Source organism: Geotrypetes seraphini, chromosome 14 (genome assembly GCF_902459505.1).
Source record: "Geotrypetes seraphini chromosome 14, aGeoSer1.1, whole genome shotgun sequence".
Lineage (NCBI taxonomy): Eukaryota > Metazoa > Chordata > Amphibia > Gymnophiona > Dermophiidae > Geotrypetes > Geotrypetes seraphini.
In genome coordinates, this window is record NC_047097.1 from 26,507,858 (window position 1) to 26,528,292 (window position 20,435).

At 44.5% G+C, this 20,435-nt stretch overlaps 1 protein-coding gene across 1 annotated transcript in view; it reads right to left on the reverse strand.

Annotated features, from left to right (window-relative positions):
• The window catches only part of CRTC3 (CREB regulated transcription coactivator 3), a 117,312-nt gene that overhangs the window by 22,913 nt on the left and 73,964 nt on the right, over nucleotides 1-20,435 (reverse strand). The window contains 4 exon segments of the mRNA XM_033920196.1: nucleotides 330-547; nucleotides 3,585-3,634; nucleotides 10,409-10,494; nucleotides 10,646-10,684. Of these exon segments, the coding sequence (XP_033776087.1) occupies nucleotides 330-547; nucleotides 3,585-3,634; nucleotides 10,409-10,494; nucleotides 10,646-10,684 (393 nt within the window).

Here is a 20,435-nt window from a genome sequence, read left to right on the forward strand (position 1 = left end):
ACAATTTGTTGTTCTATGGAGAAGGGATACATTTTTAGATCCTCTTAAAGAAACATACAGAGTTTGTGAGGGTGCCATAGCACCTGTCTCTTGCCAGGGGATTACTGCTGGGATGCTTCAGCTTTGATTTGGATCCTGGGAGGTCTCGAGAGGCCAAAACAATGGCAGCCATCTAAGAGATGCGATGGGAGCATCTTTTCCTACCTTTCCTGGCAGAATGAGCTCAGAAAAAAAATCCAGGTCAAGCTGAAGTTCAACTAGTCGCCGCTCACTCAAAATGACTTTGAAATGACCTCTTTGAGGGACTATTTTACGGGTACAGTGCTTACCTGAAGAACTGCTAATGCCCAGGTGGGTCATGGCTGCTGGCAGGTTGCTTGTAGTGGCCTCCCCACTGATACTGGGATACACAGCGTCATCGGGATCCAAAGGTGTGGGCAGGGGGGATGGAAAATGTAGGTTTGTTAAATCAGGGAGCGAGCCGCCCGTGTTTAGAGTCCCCTGGAGAAGAGAGAGCCCTGCATTCTGTTCAGAGGATGGGAAACCACTAAGAGACGTGAAACAGAGGACAAGAAACAAATTCTATTACTCTGGAAATATTAATAAGGCTATTTACATATCTGTAACTGGCTGGCCGTAATTCATTTAACTCTATTGTACAATGATTTTTCAAGGAGACTGAGAAAAAGACTCCAAAAATATAAAACAAATTACATATCAGACTCCGTGAACTGGTAAAATGACTAAATGGGTTATCATTTTAGCCCCTCCCTCGATCTATATACAGATGGATGTGTCAGACTTCTGCCTGGTTAAACCCTGCCATGCTGTCTGGTCACTGATATCCAGCGGCACTTAAGGGGGGGAAAAGGAAAGGAATTGGGACATATATACCGTCTTTTTGTAGTTATACAACCCCACTCGTAGCAGTTTAAATACCAACAGGTCCTTATTTTGTACCGGGGGCAATGGAGGATTTAGTGACTTGCCCAGGGTCACAAGAAGCAGCGCTGGGATTTGATCTCACAACCTTTGGATACAGAGGCAGCAGTTCTACCAACTAGGCCTCTCCTCACCAGAGTATGTGCTGCTGAATATTGCCACTAACCAGTCATTTCGTAACTGACTACGACAGGGGCAGAGCCTTGATTTAGCTGGTTTATTGGCTAAGCATATGGATAAGAACATAAGAAGTTGCCTCTGCTGAGTCAGACCAGAGGTCCATCGCGCCCAGCAGTCCGCACCCGTGGCGGCCCATCAGGCCCATGACCTGTACGGTGATCATTGTCTGAACCCTTAAATCCCTTTGGTCTCTATCTAAACTCTCTCTATATCCCATCTCTACCTCTATCTGTATCCCTCAATCCCCCTATCTTTCAGGAATTTATCTAATCCTTCTTTAAAACCCTGGAGTGTACTCTGTCCTATCACAGCCTCCGGCAGTGCGTTCCATGTGTCCACTACCCTCTGAGTGAAAAAGAACTTCCTAGCATTGGTTCTAAACCTGTCCCCTTTCAGCTTCTCCGAGTGCCCCCTTGTACTTGTGGGCCCCATTAGTCTGAAGAATCTATCTCTGTCTACCTTCTCGATACCTCTCATGATCTTGAAAGTCACTATCATGTCTCCTCTGAGTCTCCGCTTTTCCAGGGAGAAGAGCCCCAGCCTTTCTAACCTATCTGCATATGAAAGGTTTTCCATGCCTTTTATCATTTTCGTCGCTCTTCTCTGGACCCTCTCAAGCATCGCCATGTCCTTCTTGAGGTACGGCGACCAATACTGGACACTGGGAAGTGGGAAACTATCCTAACTTACGCCAGTGAATTAACTGGGTGCCAGACCAAATATTAGCTGGTGCCCACAAATACCTGGATATTTAAAACTGGAAGCCAACATTCCCCAGCACTGAATATCCAGGGTTATTTCAGCAAGTGGCTGAACTACTTATCAGCACAGGCTGAATTAGGAAAACTTGTTTTTACAACTTGGTAGTTTTCTTAGCTAAAACAGAATCGACCTCCCCTGGGCTACTATTCCATGACTTTACACTTAGATCTAACCAGGGATTCTCTTCATTTTCAACCAACTCATGCCCCCCCCTCCCCCCCCCCGTACACACAGACCTAGCCAAACCATTACACTGACCATTTGGCCAGAACCGACCAGGATTTCTTCAGGCATTTAGTGCACATGGGGCTAGATTCACTAAGCAAACCGATCGTGTACTGATCAGTTTGCGAGCCCTTTGCGACCCGATTTCCCTCCTGCAGTATTCACTAACCTGTTTTGCGATCCGATTCCGATCCGCGCATGCAAATGAGGGGAACTGCATGCAAAGTAGGCAGGGACGCCATTCACTAAACAAATTTGCCCGATTCGACTGTGCTGGCTGATCAACCCAAAAAGCGACTGCCGAGGACCAGTCGCTGAAGCCCTTTCCGCTGCCTTCTGCCGCCTTGCTCTCAGCCCTGTCAGCCCCGATCTGCCTGCCTGCCCCGACTGTAGCTGCCCTGATCGCCTGCTTGCCCCGACTCTCCCACTCTTCCCCGCAGTGTAAGCTCGTGGTTTTAACCCGCAGGCTTTAAGCGGGTTAAAACTACGGGCTGTAAAAAACGATTTTAAAAAAGTGCCGGGCTTGAGGTCCAGTGTAGAGAATGACACGGTGACAAAATTCATCACCGTTCCCGTCCCCGTGGATAACCGCAGGAAATAATCCCATGTCATTTTCTAGTGTCTATTTCAACCTCGGTCCTTCTACACCAGCATTTTTCAAAGCAAAGCTTGCGGGTCAGTGGTTGTGGCCATTCATACTCTGATTCTTATGTGAGCCAAGGATAATGAAGCCATTGTGACATCACTGATGTGATTGGCTCTTAGGCACTGGTGGAATGAGGCATTATGACATCACAATATCTGCTCTGGATACCAGAGACTGTCATTCTGTAGTGTCTATTTCAACCTCGGACCTTCTACACCAGCATTCTTCAAAGCAAAGCTTGCGGGTCAGTGGTTGTGGCCATTCCTACTCTGATTCTTCCCTCTCTCCTTAAAGAATGATATGAAGATGGTTTCCTGCGGTATTCCTGCGGTTTCCTGCGGTGATGAATTTTGTCACTGTGTCATTCTCTAGTCCAGTGCATGTGCATACCATCTAAACATGGTCTGCGCATATGTGGGGATCCTTGCCGGCAGATGGGGGTGTTCCTCCTATCACCCCCCTCTGCATACTGGAGTTTGCTGAATTCGTCGGACCTGCCCAAATCGGGCAGGTTAGTGAATCTGGCCCATAGAGCCTAACCCCAGTCAAGATGTGAAAAACTTCTACTTTAATGCAGCTTGAAATTGTGGCTTTTTTTTTTTTTTTTTTTAAAGACAGCAGAATGTGAAAACTACACTCAAGTCTGAAGATATTTATAGGGCACCATAATTAAAAAAAAATAAAAAATATATATATATATTACTCATTAAACAAAATGAAAATCTATGCTGATGACCACTGACCTGGCATCGTTAAATGTTAGCTTCATTTTACAGTACCAGCAGCAAAACTGACCCCAACCCAAAAGATCCAAACAGAATGTACATACGTGATATTTGGCACTTCACAGGATCTGGGGCGAGAGGACAAAGACTGGACCTAGAAAGGACAAGAATGATGAACTTGGATTGCAGCAAGGGCTCAGAGTTTCAGAAAAAAAGGGCAAACAAGCAAGAATTCAGAGACCCAGGGCCGAATTCTCAAAACTCGCCAGCAAAATCTGGCACATCAATGTAGTGACCGTACTGGGAGCGATTTTTAGTTTACGGGTGATTCTCAGCAAAATAGCATGCAAATTCTATGCACATTATTTGAGTGGAGAATCGCCAGTAAAGAGCAGGAGGAACTGGGCCTGTCACTTGCTCAGAAGAGCAGTCGCTCCTCCCTGCCCCGATCAACTGAGCCATAGGTCTCCTCGAATCCAGCTGGCTCAGCTGATTGACCGGCAGGGAGAGCATCAGAGTGAAATAATCCCCCCTCCTGCCGACACCCCCACCCTTGTCTACCGCCATCTGGCTCCCACACACCTTGTACAAGATCAGCAGGAGAGATGTCCACGCCCTCTGGCCGCCGTGGTCCCCCTCCCCCCGCCAACTCTCCAACAGCCTTCAGTCTCCCCTTTAAACCGAAAGGATGCCCACTCCCTCCCACCATCTCCTCTCACCTCCACCATACCTTTATGTCGAAGGCTGGCCGGAGGGATGCCTATTCCCTCCAGCCAGCAGGCCTATCTCTTCAAAAAGACGGACCTTTCCCTTCCCAGTGCATCCCGGGATAGAACCCAAGGCACTGGGAAGAAGAAGGCCTGTTATTTTGAAGAGGTGGGTCTGCCGGACGGAGGGAGAAGGAATCCCTCAAGCCAGCCTTCGTCGTAAAAGTACAGGTGAGTGGTGGGGGGGACGACCCCTGTGGTGGCGGCAGGAGTGGGCATCCCTCCTGTTGTTCTTGAATGTAAAGGTATGGGGGTGTTGGGGGGATCCCGGTGGTGGAAAGGACTGGGCATCCTTCTTTCCATTCCTCAATTTAAAGGTGATGGTGGTGTCGGGGGGTTGTTGGGGGATCAATGGAAGGGAGGAATCAGGGGTCTTTATTTTTTTTATTTGCAAGTGAGGGACCGGGGGAGGGGGGGAATCTGAGCTATCAAGCCTTACTTTCCTGTCGGTACCTGAGCCAATCAGCAATCAGGAACTGACCAAAAAGTAAGGTATGACAGCTCAGGCCCTGCCAGAAAATTTTGCCCGCAAATGTGGCACAACGAGGTTAGGGAATGATAGAGAATCACCCGCAGTGCTCCATTTAAATATTCATGAGTCCATTTTACTACCATTTTAATATCAATGACCTCGTTGTACTACATTTGCATGGCAGAGTTGGAGACTGCTAGGAAGCTCAGAAAAGAGCACAAGTGAGCTGTTCTGATAAAATCGGCCGGCAAAATACCGGCACGCTAAACTGACCGGAACAAGTTTAGCGCCATTATTTAAGGGCATGGTAAGTTTTGAAAAATCCGGCCCTCATTCCCTTTCGTAAAGGAAGACGATCTAGAAATAGGTTTCGAACAAATCGGAGTCCAGCTGAAATTTAAGCTCTGTGCTTTATGGTTTAAAAATGGGCAGGATCTTTGGCTTTATTTTTTAAATCAAAATTCCAGCTGAAGAAAGCGTGACTTACTGAGGTAAAAACTAAGTGCTCCAGCAATCCCATTTGCTCAATTATACTATTATCTGCAAACAACTGAACCAAGTCAGGAACCCATTTGAGCTTGGAATTCTGGTTCTAATTATGTTCATCTGATAAATGCCTTTCCTCGAGTCCTGTCAGAGCCGTCCAGATGAACGGGTTATATTCCTCTTGCCAGCAGATGGAAAGACAACTAATCTTTTTGACTTCTGCATATAGCCTGGTGCTACTGGGGAGTAAAAATCAGTATTTCACGTCACAGCTAACGGGCTGTGAACCCAATCTTCAGAAAATGCTGAGCTCCTAAATTTGTGCCTTATTTTCAGCCAAACTTAGGAGCATAACTTTTCAGCTGAAAAATCATTTTAATTTAGGAGTTTAAAAGCTATGCTCGTAAACATGGACCTGCCATTTGCTAGATTTATGAGCCTAAAGTATGAACCTAATACTGAAAAATCAGTGCAAAGCAAGTTTGTATTAAAATTTGATTGATCGCTTATCCAATTTCTTTTATTTATTTTTTTAAATCTTTATTGAGTTTCTAAAGCTAACAAAAATACAATACAGTACCTATACAAATAATATTAATCATATATGCATTTATAATCACTCAAAATCCATATAATATTTTTTTTTAAAACCCCACCCGATCAATATTTCATAAGGGAATAGAACCATGCAAAAGAAATACCCCCTCCCACCCTCCCTCATCCAATTTCTAAGCAAATTTACAGGATTAAAAATAAGGAAAACACAAACAAAAACATGATTTAAAAAAAACAAAACAATGCCATTGACATTAACAGGGAAAGTACAATTAAAAGAAACATCATCTAATGAATGGCATAATGAGGGGGGCACAGATGTCATGGACAAGCGTGAGACAAAAGGGAAAAGGGTTGGAACTACAAATTCGATAGGAACAGAAGCCAAATAAGGGGAAATTACTACTTGTTTCTGAGAAGGAACTGGAAAGAAACTGAGGAATTAAATCAAGTGTTTAAAGAACATAAGAACGTAAGCATCGCCTCCTGCCGAGACAGACCACAGGTCCATCATGCCCAGCAGTCCGCTCCCACGGCGGCCACCCAGGTCAATGACCTGTAAGTGATCTAATGCTCCAAAGCATTTTGTACTGTATAGTAACCCTCTAATTGTACCCTTCAATCCCCTTTTCCTTCAGGAACTCGTCCAATCCCAGTTTGAAACCCAAAATCATACTCTGCTCTACCACCTCTTCTGGAAGCAAATTCCAGGTGCCCACCACCCTCTGAGTGAAGAACTTCCTAGCATTTGTTCTGAATCTGTCTCCCTTCAATTTTTTTGAGTGCCCTCTAGTTTTTGTTGCCCCCGCCAGTCTGAAGAATCTGTCTCTCTTCTTTGAATAGATGACTCTTAAGTAGGCCTTTGAAATGCATAAGGTTAGGGTAAGGGTATTCCAGAGTTGAGCGGCTACAACTGAGAAAATGTCGTGCCTCTTGGTTCCAATTATTCGAAGGGAAGGGACCGTAAGCAATTGACGAACAGATGATCTAAGGATGCGGGACGGCTCCTATGGAATAAGATATTTCGCAATAAAATGGGGTCATTTGGAATGAATTGTTTTAAACGTTATTTAAGAGATTTTGTAAGAAATTCTTTGATTGATCGGTAGCCAATGGGCCTTCCGAAGCAGAGGGGGTTACAGGGTCATATTTCCTAGATTTTATCATCAATTTGATTGCAACATATTGAATACTTTGGAGGCGTCTCAATTCCTTCTGGGTTATTCCAGTAACATAGAAACATAGAAAGGTGACGGCAGAAAAGGGCTACAGCCCATCAAGTCTGCCCACTCTACTGACCCACCCCATTAAGTCTGAGTGCTGCTCGACCCACGTAGGGATCCCACGTGGATGTCCCATTTATTCTTAAAGTCGAGCACGCTTGTGGCCTTGATTACCTGCGTCAGAAGTTTGTTCCAGTGATCTACCACTCTTTCTGTGAAGAAATACTTCCTGATGTCACCTCTAAATTTCCCTCCCCTGAGTTTGAGCGGGTGCCCCCTTGTGACTGAGGGTCCCTTGGGAAGGAATATATCGTTTTCCACCTCGACACGACCTGTGACGTACTTAAAAGTCTCAATCATGTCACCCCTTTCCCTGCGCTCCTCTAGAGAGTACAGCTGCAATTTGCCCAGTCTTTCCTCGTATGAGAGACCCTTGAGTCCAGAGACCTTCCTAGTGGCCATTCGCTGGACCGACTCAGCTCGAAGCACATCTTTACGGTAATGTGGCCTCCAGTAAATAGAGTGTTACAATAATCTAGTTTTGCAATGATTAATGAACGAATCAGTATATTAATAGATTTTGGTTCTAAAAATTTAGAAATTGACCGGATCGTCCTTAACTTAAAAAACACAAGATTCTGCTAACCCGGGAACCATCTCTGCCGAGTTATATGTTAATGGTCTTGTTAATGTAAGAAACCTGTGCTCATGTGGTAGTATCATCCTGTTATTTTAAGATATATTATCCAATTTCTTAAGAAGTCTTCGATGACTGACTGACTGACTGATAAATCTGCCCCTGTTGATACCAACTGTTTATGCTCCTAAATTTAAGAATTTAAACTTTTATTCAGAATTTCACTCTACACTTTCCCCGCAGCGAATGCGCCAAAATCCATTCAATTCCTGTGGGCTTCCGTGCGTTTCCTGTGGGAGAATCGCTACTGTGGCTTTGTAAAAGGGGCCCAAAGTTATGAGCATAAATCCTTTGAATTGCCGCTTGTCCCAATGCTTCCAGGGGATGCCCATGATCAAAACGCAGAGAACCAGATTAGAGAATGACCCGGGGACAAATTTTTCCCCCGTCCCCATGAGTTTTGTCGCGGTCCCTGCTCCATTCCTGTAAGCTCTGCCTTAAACGCACATGCCTCAAATCCTTATGATTTTAAAGGGTTTGAAGTTTGTGCAGATGAGGATGGAGCATGCTGGAACGGGGCAGGGACAAGAAAAGAACTCACTGGGACGGGACAATGAACTAGCCTGGCAGGACTCAAGAAAAGGAAATTATCAGCTACCCAAATTCAACTTTCTTCTTCATTCTTCCCTTACCAAGCCAGATCATTTTTAATCTATTTAATTTTCTATACCGTTCTACCAGGAGAGCTCAGAACGGTTTACATGAATTTATTCAGGTACTCAAGCATTTTTCCCTGTCTGTCCCGGCGGGCTTACAATGTAGCTAATGTACCTGGGGCAATGGGGGGGATTAAGTGACTTGCCCAGGGTCACAAGGAGCAGCGTGGGTTTGAACCCACAACCCCAGGGTGCTGAGGCTGGAGCTTCAACCACTGCGCCACACACTCCTGCTCTCTTCCGCTCCTAAACCCTGTGCTTGGCATGATCTAGGCATCTTTCCCCTACTCACGCCAGTTTACCTTAGAGGTCCCCCCCGCAGTGGTAACATTGCATATATGCTGCCAACAGCATGTTACGACGCTTTCCCTCTGACCTGTCCCGCTCATGCAGAAACAGGAAGTGATGTCAAAGGAGGTGAGACGGGTCAGAGGAAAGCTTCATAGCAGGCAGCGTATGTGCAATGCTGTCACTACCGGGGACCAACAGAAGACCACCTTTAAGATAGCCCAGCGGGTAGAGGGGGAGCAGATGCCAAACTCCAGGTGGAGAGGGAATGGAGGGAGCTGCAGACCTGGAGGGGCCACTGGTGGAAGCTACGGCCGACATGGTGAGCTCCAACAGCCAAAAGAGCTTGATGATGCCGAATACCAGGAGTGTGTCACTTCTTATGGAGGTGGAGAGGAGAAAGAGAGGAAAAAAAAAAAAAAAAAAGAACGAACCCCAGAAAATAAAGAGGAAGAGAGGGAGGAAGGAAGAGATAGAGAGGGACAAAGATTATCAGTCCTGAAAGGAAGGGGAGAGGATTTAATATGCCGCTTTTCTGTGGTTGCAATCAAAACAGTTTACATATTTACAGGTATTTATTTTGTACCTGGGACAATGGAGAGTTAAGTGACTTGCCCAGAGTAACAAGAAACTGCTGTGGGAAATGATAAGTACTAAATAAAGATACCTTTAATTGTATGAGTGTGATTAAAATGCTGCGATTGCACAATTAATTGCAATTAAAAATATTTCATTGAAATGCAGATATATGGCAAAAAACAGACCTCACAGGAGCTATGTCCTTTCCAGCCACAGTATCTCAGGGAGGAGAGTGCGGCATAGTGGTTAGAGCCACATCCTCAGCACCCTGAGGTGATGGGTTCAAACCCCATGCTGCTCCCTGTGATCCTGGGCAAGTCACTTAATCTTCCACTGCCCCAGGTACATTAGATTGTGACCTTATCGGGACAGATACCTGTATGTAAACCACTTTGAGTGTGGTGGCATAACTACAAAAAAAAAAATGGCTGTATACAAGTCCCAATCCCTTTCCAGGTTGCAAAGGCAAGGGCTTTCTTAGAGAATTCACCCATTGTCAGCCTTATGCCATTATCCTAGCATGTTCCAGCTCACCCAAACGGCAGGATTACCAGTTTTCTAGTTCTGGTTGGTCAACACCTACCCCCAGGCTTCTTCCGGCATCCTGCCTTTGGCTGTGTGCTAGAGCCTGGCCAGGGTCTACTGCTTCTAGCATCTTGCTGTTTCATTTTCTCTTATTTGCAAGCAGACATTGATATTGGCATGCATTGAAGCCAGAGCACCCAAGTCCCTTGTTCTCCAGAGCACAGGGGATCTTGGTGCTACAGGAGGGAACAAAGGCCAAAGAAGGCTGCTTCCTTGTCACGCCTGGCTTCAATCCTTAGATGCCATTGTAGAAGTAGATCCACCACAGTTTCTGACACAGCTGCCATTCTTCATTACTGTACCTGCCTATATGCGTGTTTATCTGCTGGAGATAGAGAATACCAACTCTCCAGCTGCATCAGGCTATATACAGAAGCCAAATAGTTTAGTTCTGTCACCATCTACTGGCAGGAGGTGCAAAACCCATTTGTCTGAAATGGTATGAAGAGGAGCATCAACACACCTTCACAAGACAAATAGATTAAAAAAAAAGCAGCCCTTTAATGAGAATATGCTGTCAATATGTCGGTCAAGTATCAGTTATTCAAGTAAGCTGGGTGTATTCATGGAATTTTGAATACAGAAATTATTACTTTATTAATGACATTTGTAATGCTCACCTTCTTGGCTTCCCACAGCTGCTTGGGCAATGGCTTGGTCATATTCAACATACCCCCCTCATTCAAAGGGCCAGGGAAAGTAAAGGCTGAAAGAGACACATCACCAATTGGACTTACAGCTTCTATTAATGATTATTACAAAGATGAACCTAGGATAAATCTTAGGGGATTCAATGACAAATTCACATGAATGGTCTGCAGAAACTGATATGAATATAAGGAAACATAAAAAAATACCTTCCCCATGGTTGTCGATTTCACCATCATGTAAACCTGCTGTGCCAAAAAGAAGAGGAAGATCATTCAGGATGGCGTTTCTTTAAAATTTAGAAATTAGAATCGGCTTCTTAAATCAACTACTTTCCTGGCTTATCCCTCCCAAGACTTTTCATCTACATACAAAATAAGCACAATTTTCATCAAAACAAGGCCAGATAGATAAGATAAAAGTCTTAAGTATATGGTAATTATTCAGTGCATTGGTCATCCAGAAGCTACGTGCATTTGCTCATACATTGGTGCCCAGGGGAAAAAGATCAATATACTCGGTTGCCTAAGGCAAGAATCATGAAAAAGATCTTATCATACACCTATATCTGTTTATCTATCTATCTATCTATATATACATACACACGTTACAGGGTTTACACACTATTGTACAACACGCCTGTACTGTTTCTTCTTTTTATTCAGTGCTCATTTCAATAAAAAAAATTATTTAAAAAAATCTACATACATACATATATATTGTGTATACACATACAGTATATATTTACACATGTGTAGATAATTTTAATGCTCAGGGACTATGTATACTTGTATATGTGTGTGTTTACACATACATTGAACCCTCAATTTAACGGACTGCTGGGGGGGGGGGGGTAGGGTTGTCCGTTAAACCTGATGGTCCGGAAAATCCAAATATCCCTCCCCCCCCGTGAATTAATTCCCTCCCCGGAAGCTTTTCCTCTGGGAAGTGGCTGCTCAGCCCCTGAACGTTGCACTAGTGTCACTCGAAGAGCGTCGCTGAAGAGGATGATGCATTGCAAACTGGGAGTTGTAGTCACCGGGGCATGGTCCGTTAAATCCGAAGTCCGGATAAATGAGGTCCGGATAATCGAATTTGTGTGTGTAGATAGATAGATAGACGAGTGTGTAGATAATGAATTTAATGCTCAGGGACTATAGATCTTTCCAATTACACTCATCTTTTTTAAAATAATTTTTTTAAATTGAAATGAGCACTGGATAAAAAAAAAGAAACAGTCCAGGCGTGTTGTACAATGGTCTGTGAACCCTGTAGCATCTCTGTACAGACAGTTTCAATTTGAGAATGCCGAAGTGCTAGTACACATTCTAAACAACGGACTACAGGCGGTATTACAATTGGAGGAGATTGCGTACCCCATGAAGCAGGCATTTGCCAAAACACAGCCCGTGTTGGGTTTGAAGTGTTTTCCACACGAGCTACCAATTAAAGGAGCAGCAGTAGGAATTGAACCCAGTTCCTCAGTTCTTAACCCACCGCACCAACCATCAGGATCTGCTCTCCAGCAACATCTTTAGTATAAGAACATAAGAATTGCCTCTGCCGGGTCAGACCAGGGGTCCATCGTGCCCGGCAGTCCGCTCTCGCGGTGGCCCTCCAGGTCCATGACCTGAAAGTTTTCCCTACCTAACCTAAAACGTCCATACCCTGTTCGCTCAATGTCCTGTAAGATAAACCTCTATCTGTACCCTGTTATCCCCTTCACTTCCAGGAAGTCATCCGGTCCCTTTTTGAACCCCAGTATCAAGAACTAATCTCCAAAGATGTATAAAAGTCCCACAGGTGTACGGAAACAACAAGGCCAAGCGATCCACCAAAGAATCCAAGTGCAATGATGGTCCTTAAGGCAACCTATGCTTTTTACATTAAAAAGAGAGTACTTGGGTTGGTGGTGTCAGCACTTCACGTTATAAATATTTTTGTTAAAAGCAAGCTTATTTGGTTTATTATGAGAAATCCTATGAATTTAATAGGAGAACTAAATTGCATCGCCAGATTTCATGCGATTCTCTCGAGAGTACAGAAGGCAGGCAAGGGAGACGTTCTTTCAACTAGATGCAAGTCTTTATTCAAACACATTCAGGTTGAAAGGACGTCACCCTTGTCTTTCTTCTGTACTGTTGACACTTTAAGGCCAGGTTTTCTCTGTTTGTTCTTTCGCTTTTCTCTCGAGAGTTAAATAAGCCCTCAAAAGAATCTTCAGTTTTATACTGACAAGGAAAACTGAGCATCTTTACCCATATTCCCAGAACGCTTCTAAATATTTTGTGCTCCAAAGCCTCTCTCATCTAACATGTATCCACGATGACAACTAGGTGATCTATATCGGACTTTTGCATAAATGAGATAACCACCCTTTAACCCCTAGAGTTTTCTCAAATAGAATCTTCATTAGCAACCACAGGATACAAAAAATCTGCTTCTTAATCGAAGCTGTTAGTACAAGATGCCTTATCTGAAAGAAGAGATAACACGCATGCAAAAATAGAAAAACCCAACCCCACTACATTTCTGAAACATCTTCTCCTGTTCATAGACTTACTTTCATTACACAATTTAACCAAACGGCACTCCGCAAAATTTCTAAGATGACCCATATCCCTTATGGTACATGGTACGTTCTCTCTGCCGCGATCCTGCCCCTGACGTCAGAGCAGGGGCAGGACCGTAGCAGAGAGAACGTGCCGCTGAGGACGATGGGCAGCTGCAGGGATTGCTATAGCACCAGCGATCCTGCAGGCTTCCGTATTAGCTACTTGAGGTAAGAGCGGGCAGGCTGAGGGAACATGCAGGCCTTTCTGACTGACCCTCCCCCCTCAAGCAGGAGCGGCAGCGGACAGCCAGCAAGAGGCAGCGCTGCCGCTCCTGCTTTAGGAAGGCACGGGGGAAGGATCGGTCATCGAATCAGGAGGCCTATTTTTTTTTGTAAATTGAATCAATTCACCCGATTCAAATCAGTGAATCAATTCGAATCGTGAATCGGGCAGCACTACTCCGCAGATTAGCCCTTGGTCGTTCTTTAATGAAGGCTCTCAACAAAGTATTCAAAGGCAAGGAGGCAACACTCCAAATGAAGATCAGACTTGTCCACACACTTATTTTCTCAGTGATCAGTTATGGATGCGAAAGCTGTACACTATGGAAACAAAACAGAACGTAGATTGACTCATTTGAGCTTTGGTTCTAGAGAAGGATTTTAGGTGTGCCAAGGGCCGCCAGAAGAATGAACAAATCGATTCTGGACGAGATCAAACCGGCCTGTATAGGTATGTGCGACTCAAAAATGGAAGATTAGATTAGATGTCACTCAAAGCCCAAATGATGAAGCTACAAATGTCTTATTTTGGTTAGACCATCAGAAGAGAGAGATCACTGGAGAAGGACTTCATGTTTGGGAAGATCGAGGGAACCAGGCGAGTGGCGAACCTGCAATCAGATGGCTGGACACACTGAAAACAAACATGGGGATGACGCTGGAGGATCTTTCCAGACTAACACAAATCCGATTTTTTTTTAAGAGCCACAATTCATCAAGTCGCTAGGACTTGAACATGAGTCGATGATACCCAACAATAACAAATATCAACATTTGTAACTCAAAGGGGATTGAATTATGGAACCTAGCCATTGATTGTGGATTACACAATATCATCATAGATTTTGTAATGTCAATGTCAAGCTTTCTATGTGTCCAAGGCAACGACTACTAAATCATCCTCTTAATTAACCAGACAGATAAGATGGAGTACATAAGAACATAAGCAGTGCCTCCGCCGGGTCAGACCATAGGTCCATCCTGCCCAGCAGTCCGCTCCCACGGCGGCCCAAACAGGTCACGACCTGTCTGAATCACCAGAAGGGGCCCCTTTGCCACCTTGGTTTCCCATTGAGTCCTATCTTCCCATCGAAGTCCTAACCCTCCGGTCTTGCACATGCACGACTTGGTTGGGTTTCTATACTTATTACCTGGTTAGCTTTCTATACCTGTGTTACATCCCAGCACCTCTCTCAGTATCCCACGATCCCTTTATCCCTCAGGAATCCGTCCAATCCCTGTTTGAATCCCTGTACCGTACTCTGCCTGATCACTTCCTCCGGTAGCGCATTCCAGGTGTCCATGACCCTTTGGGTGAAAAAAAACTTCCTTGCATTTGTTTTGAACCTACCTCCCTTCAGTTTCTCCGAATGCCCCCTCGTACCTGTTGTCCCCTTCAGCCTGAAGAATCTGTCCCTATCCACCCTCTCTATGCCCCTCATGATCCTGAAGGTCTCTATCATATCTACCCTGAGCCTCCTTTTTTCCAGAGAGAAGAGCCCCAGCCTATCCAACCTCTCGGCGTATGGACAGTGTTCCAGCCCTCTTACCAGTTTCGTTGCTCTCCTTTGGACTCTCTCAAGTCCTTCTTGAGGTACAGCGACCAATATTGAACGCAGTATTCCAGATGTGGACGCACCATCGCTCGATACAATGGCATGATGACTTCCCGCGTCCTGGTTGTTATGCCCCTCTTTATGATGCCCAGCATCCTGTTGGCTTTTTTCGAGGCTGCTGCGCACTGCGCAGATGGCTTCAGTGATGCATCCACCAGCACACCCAAGTCTCTCTCTAGACTGCTGTCTCCCAGCAATGCCCCCCCCCCCCCAATTTGTAGTTGAACAACGGGTTCTTTTTCCCTATATGCATGACCTTGCATTTTTCCACATTAAAGCGCATTTGCCATTTGTTTGCCCAGTCTTCCAGCTTGTCCAGGTCCCTTTGCAGGTCCTTACACTCCTCCCTGGATCTAACTCTGCCGCACAGTTTGGTATCGTCTGCAAATTTTATAACCTCGCACTTTGCCTCCTTTTCCAGGTCATTGATAAATATGTTGAAGAGTAACGGCCCCCAGCACCGATCCCTGTGGCACACCGCTCGTGACTCCCCGCCAGTCAGAATATTGTCCCTTTACTCCGACCCTCTGCAGTCTACCCGACAACCAGTGCTTGATCCATCTGTGCACATGTTATGGAACAATGTGTTATTGTGTTATCTGTGTTATTGGAACAATACCATCCCTTAATAAAACCAGCTCAGTCTCATGTGAAATTTAAGAAATAAATCTCGGTTCAATCTCAAAAAATGTCTGTAATCCACTTTCAAAAGGGCTATGTCTAGTTCATGGCCCTTTCCTTACTTAGGGATAACTCAAAACGGCAGTGGAAAAGTCAGGTAACTACGTCGCTACAGTTAAAGGCCTCGTTCAGCACAGTGTTAACTGTTCGTCTACTGGCAGACCTGTATAAGCATTTGGCTGATGCAGCCCTGCAGCTTTGTTACCTCATAGAGCTGCAATGCCCTCTGCCTCTATGCGAGACCTATTAATAGAGCCCCTAATGGCTTCATCCAATTTAGGGGCTAGGCAAGGCGGCCAACAAACCAAGTGTTTATCAAAACAGTTTCAGAAGTCTTGGTTAGGAGTTTAGTCTGGTTTCGATTTTGCGTTGCATGCTCATTTGTATACAGCAATAACGCTATTTGTAACCCGCCTCGAGCTCCACTTTGCGAGGAATATTCCTGATGGTACTTGGTTTTTGCATACTTTTTAAAAATTATTATTGATAATTTTTCATAATACAGTTCATACAGAATAAAGAATGACGAAAACATTCTTAAAAAGATACAAAAAATAAACAATTACTGAAAGGCAGAATCTTCCTAGCCCACTACAATGGAGGATTACTGGCCTTATGACAAATTCAAATTATAAAGGAAAATATAAGCTCAGGAAAAAACCCAAGCTAATCCTTCTTAGCACTAAGTGCTGTACAGAGTCGTGAAAGAGACAGTCCCTGCTCAAAAGAGCGTACAATCTAAACAGACAAGACAGACAAACAGGATGCCAGGGTGGGGGATACGGTTAGGAAAGGGGGAGGGGGGGTTTAATCTGCTGGCTAGGGTTATTTCCTCCGTAGTTTTAAGCAATTTCTGAAAAACATCTTTATTACCCATTTCCATGACTCTAGTTTCACTAGCTCAGGCAATGTTTGCATCTTAACGCTTACAGCAATTGTGATATCTGACCTCTTTAAGGACAGCCTTGTCAGCATCTCAAAATCAAGGACAGATGGGAGTCCTTATTACAGTCTCATCACGATAAACATATTCCACCTGACGTACTAACAATCTCCCCATAAAGACAAGCGTTTGTTGCATTCTGTTAAATTATCACTGTCGAGGTACAGTGATCTCCACAATAACCCCAATATGTCTTAATTGAAAACCAACGAGAATATGATTACGCTTTGGAATTCTTTGCCAGAGGATGTGGTAAAAGCAGTTAGCACAGCGGAAGAAAAAGTCCATAAACCGTTAAGACTTGGGATATCCCCGTTGATAAGCAGCACGGAACTAAGCTACTTTTGGGACCCTGCCAGGTACTTGTGACCTGGCTTGGCCTCTGTTAGAAACAGAATACTGGCTCAGTGGACCTTTGGCCTGACCCAGCGTGGCAGTAAAAGGTTTATCCAGTTATTCACAAACTAGGTCTCTTGGTTGTGCCATTGAAATTCTGGACTTTGTGTTAGTAAAATCTTGACATTATATATTTTTTTCAACCTGATAGGAATTTGTTTTGATTCTCTCGTCATAAAAATATGTGTCAACATTTTTTGGAATCTGCTTAGGACCATGTGATTAGCAGAATGTATATTTTTCATAAACCAATCTGCTACTGCAATGCATTAGTTAGGGAAAAAGATTATGGACTGCCAGCGGCTACAAATCCGGAGAAGTATGGATGCCAGCAAAGAACTTGATGAAGGTATGAAGCAGTGGTACCTGATTCAGGGAAACATTTTTCAATTTGATTTTGCTTATTGAATCGCTTTTTTGAATCAATTTGATCTGATTTTCCCGGGTTTATTTTGTAGCTTCTTCACCCATCCCACTCCCTTTTGCCCTCTCCACCCCATGCCGGTGCTGTGGTGTATACAAAATAAATAAAAAAGACTTTTCATCTCTGTTAGGTCCTAACTCTCATTTGCTGTCTAACAACAGCTCTGGCAGGATACACATTTCAAATCTGACATATTGTAATCACAAAATAGAAAATAAAATGCATTTTTCTACATTTTTGTTGTCTGGTCATTTTATTATTCAAATCATGTTGGTCCCAGGCTCTGGTTTCTGTTTGTCTTCTGTTAACTTGCTCACTAGGGTCTCCTGCCCATTTGCCATTTTCTTCTTTCTCCGTGCTCACCATCAATCTTCCATCTCTGTACCTTCCCTTCCATTACCATATCCAACATTTCTGTTTCTTTCCCACTATACCATCTCACTCTCTCTCCCTGCCCTGTGCCAAACCTCTTTATTCCCCTCCATGCAACGTCTCTCCCCTCCTCCATTATCATGTGCAACATTTCTCTCTCCCCATGAACCATCTCTCCCTGCCCTCCACCCTATGTCCAACATTTCTCCCTCTCCCTTCTCCATGCACATCTCCCTCTCCTCCACCATATGCAGGATTTGTTCTGCTCCCTCTTTCTACCTCTTTATTGCATCTCTCCCTTCCTCTCCTCCAATCCATGTTCAACAATTCTTCTTCTCTCCTCTTTCCATCCCTTATATCTCCCTATACAGCACCTCCCGACCGACTTCCCCACCCCAATCCCTCACACACACACACCGTGAGACCCGACATACCTTTGGGCCTCACAAAGCAGCAGCAGCAGCAGTCGGCTGACAGAGGCAGTGCTGCTCCGCCAGGGTTTCCCTCTGCCACATCATCAGTGATGCTGAAGAAGGAAGGCCCCAATAGGGCAGACCGTGGGAAGCCTGTTCATAGCACTCACACTTATGTCCAACCACCACCGTTGCTACTGCTTTAGGAGGCCCACCGCCTGGAAGTATGTCAGGTCTCACCAGGGGTGGAGTGGGTCACTGAGTTGGCGAGTCCAATCTTTTTTGTAAAATGAATCAATTCACTGAAGCGAATTGGTGAATCGATTCAAATTGGTGAATCAGGCAGCACTAATATTAAAAATGCACCTAGTTAGGGGTTTCTGCAACAGTAACAGCAGGGTCAAATCAATGGTACCAGACTCATTCAGGGCTTTTGCAAAGGCCTCATAACAAAGTAAGAGTCCCACAATCTAGTAAGTGTGAAAGTGGGCAAACTGTTGCGATTGGTAAACACAAGTGCGGATCACTAAATCATACTGTGTCTGAATTCAAGAAGGCGTGGGATAGGCTTGTAGGATCTCTGAGAGAAAGAAAGAGATAATGGTTACTGCGGATGGGCAGACTAGATGGGCCATTTGGCCTTTATCTGCCATCATGTTTCTATACGCTATATGTGATGGTGTAAGACAGGGGTCTCAAAGTCCCTCCTTGAGGGCCATAATCTAGTCGGGTTTTCAGGATTTCCCCAATGAATATGCATGATATCTATTTGCATGCACTGCTTTCAATGCATATTCATTGGGGAAATCCTGAAAACCCGACTGGATTGCGGCCCTCAAGGAGGGACTTTGAGATCCCTGGTGTAAGATGACCTTGTAAAAGAGAGTCTGCCTTTGTCCATTCAAATAATGCATATACATATAGATTCACAGAAAAAATATCAAAGCTGCCCTAACTCCATAAACTCGTGCTTCAATGCTTTATGGATAATTGATGTAATTCATTTGTTAATAAAACACAACAGAGTACCCATACAAAGGAGAAGAAAATATTTATTAAATAAAGCCCAATATCTCTGGGATATAAAACTAAAAATATGGAACATGCCTTAAAACCCTTCCAAACCAGAAAATATCATGATCCTTGGCTTATTAACAAAGTTTGCATAGATCATGAACATTTCAAGTAGACTCTCCCTCCTCCCCCCCCCCCAAGAAAGTGAGGTTATCTACTTGAGTTGGTGAACAAAAAACCCAAGAAATGCAAGATATTTCAACTCTATACTATAAAATAAAACTTCTTCAGAAGCTTCAGGTGCTAAGTAATGTACCTGAAAGCCATATATGTTGAGTCCTGGATCTGATATTAAAAGACAGAGAGAATCAAACTGTTGGGGTGTCAGGTCAAAACCGCGGAAGACAAAGGCGCGTGCCGAAGAAAATAACTGTTTTTAGGGGCTCCGACGGGGTTGTGTGTGGGGGAACCCCCCCCCCCCCCACTTTACTTTATACAGATCGCGCCGTGTTGTGGGGGGTTTGGGAGGTTGTAACCCCCCACATTTTACTGAAAACTTCACTTTTTCCCTAAAAACAGGGAAAAAGTTAAGTTTACAGTATAATGAGGGGGGTTACAACCCCCAAACCACCCATAACGCCGCCGCGATCTGTATTAAGTAAAGTGGGGGGGCTCCCCAACAAAACCCCCCGTTGGAGCCCCTAAAAACTGTCATTTTCTTCGGCGCGCGCCTCTGTCTTTGTGCTCAGTTGTCGGCGCGCGCCTTGGTCTTCCGCGGTTTTGTCTATGAACCAACTCTTGGCCAGTGAGTTCACATTTCAAAGCACATCTAGGCCTGTAGGCATATTTTACCAAAGTGTAATAAACAACAGCTGAGATTTGCCTCGGGTCCCTGGGCAAATAAGATTGTTAGTGAATGTAAGACATACATATTTAATCACTTGGACCAGATCACAATCTCTCTATTCAAACACAGATAGTCTCTGGCTGCTGACTCCAGCTCCATCAATCTACAGCAGTGTTCGACAATCTATCTGTGGCAGTGACCTCATTTGTGTGGCCATAAAGCACACAATTCCTCCCCCTAAACTATGGCACAAGCCAATGTGGGCTTGATGGAGTGCTCATCCAGGTCACGACCCCAACGGTGGATTTTACTACCCTGTTTGGGGTCCCAACTCACAGTTTAGGAAGCCCTGGTCTACAGGCTCTTCCTTTAACTCTTTAAGTAGACATCGTTAACCCATGTCAGAATTTTTGGGAGTCTCTAACAGGCAGATTTTATCAAGAGCCCTGAGATTTTT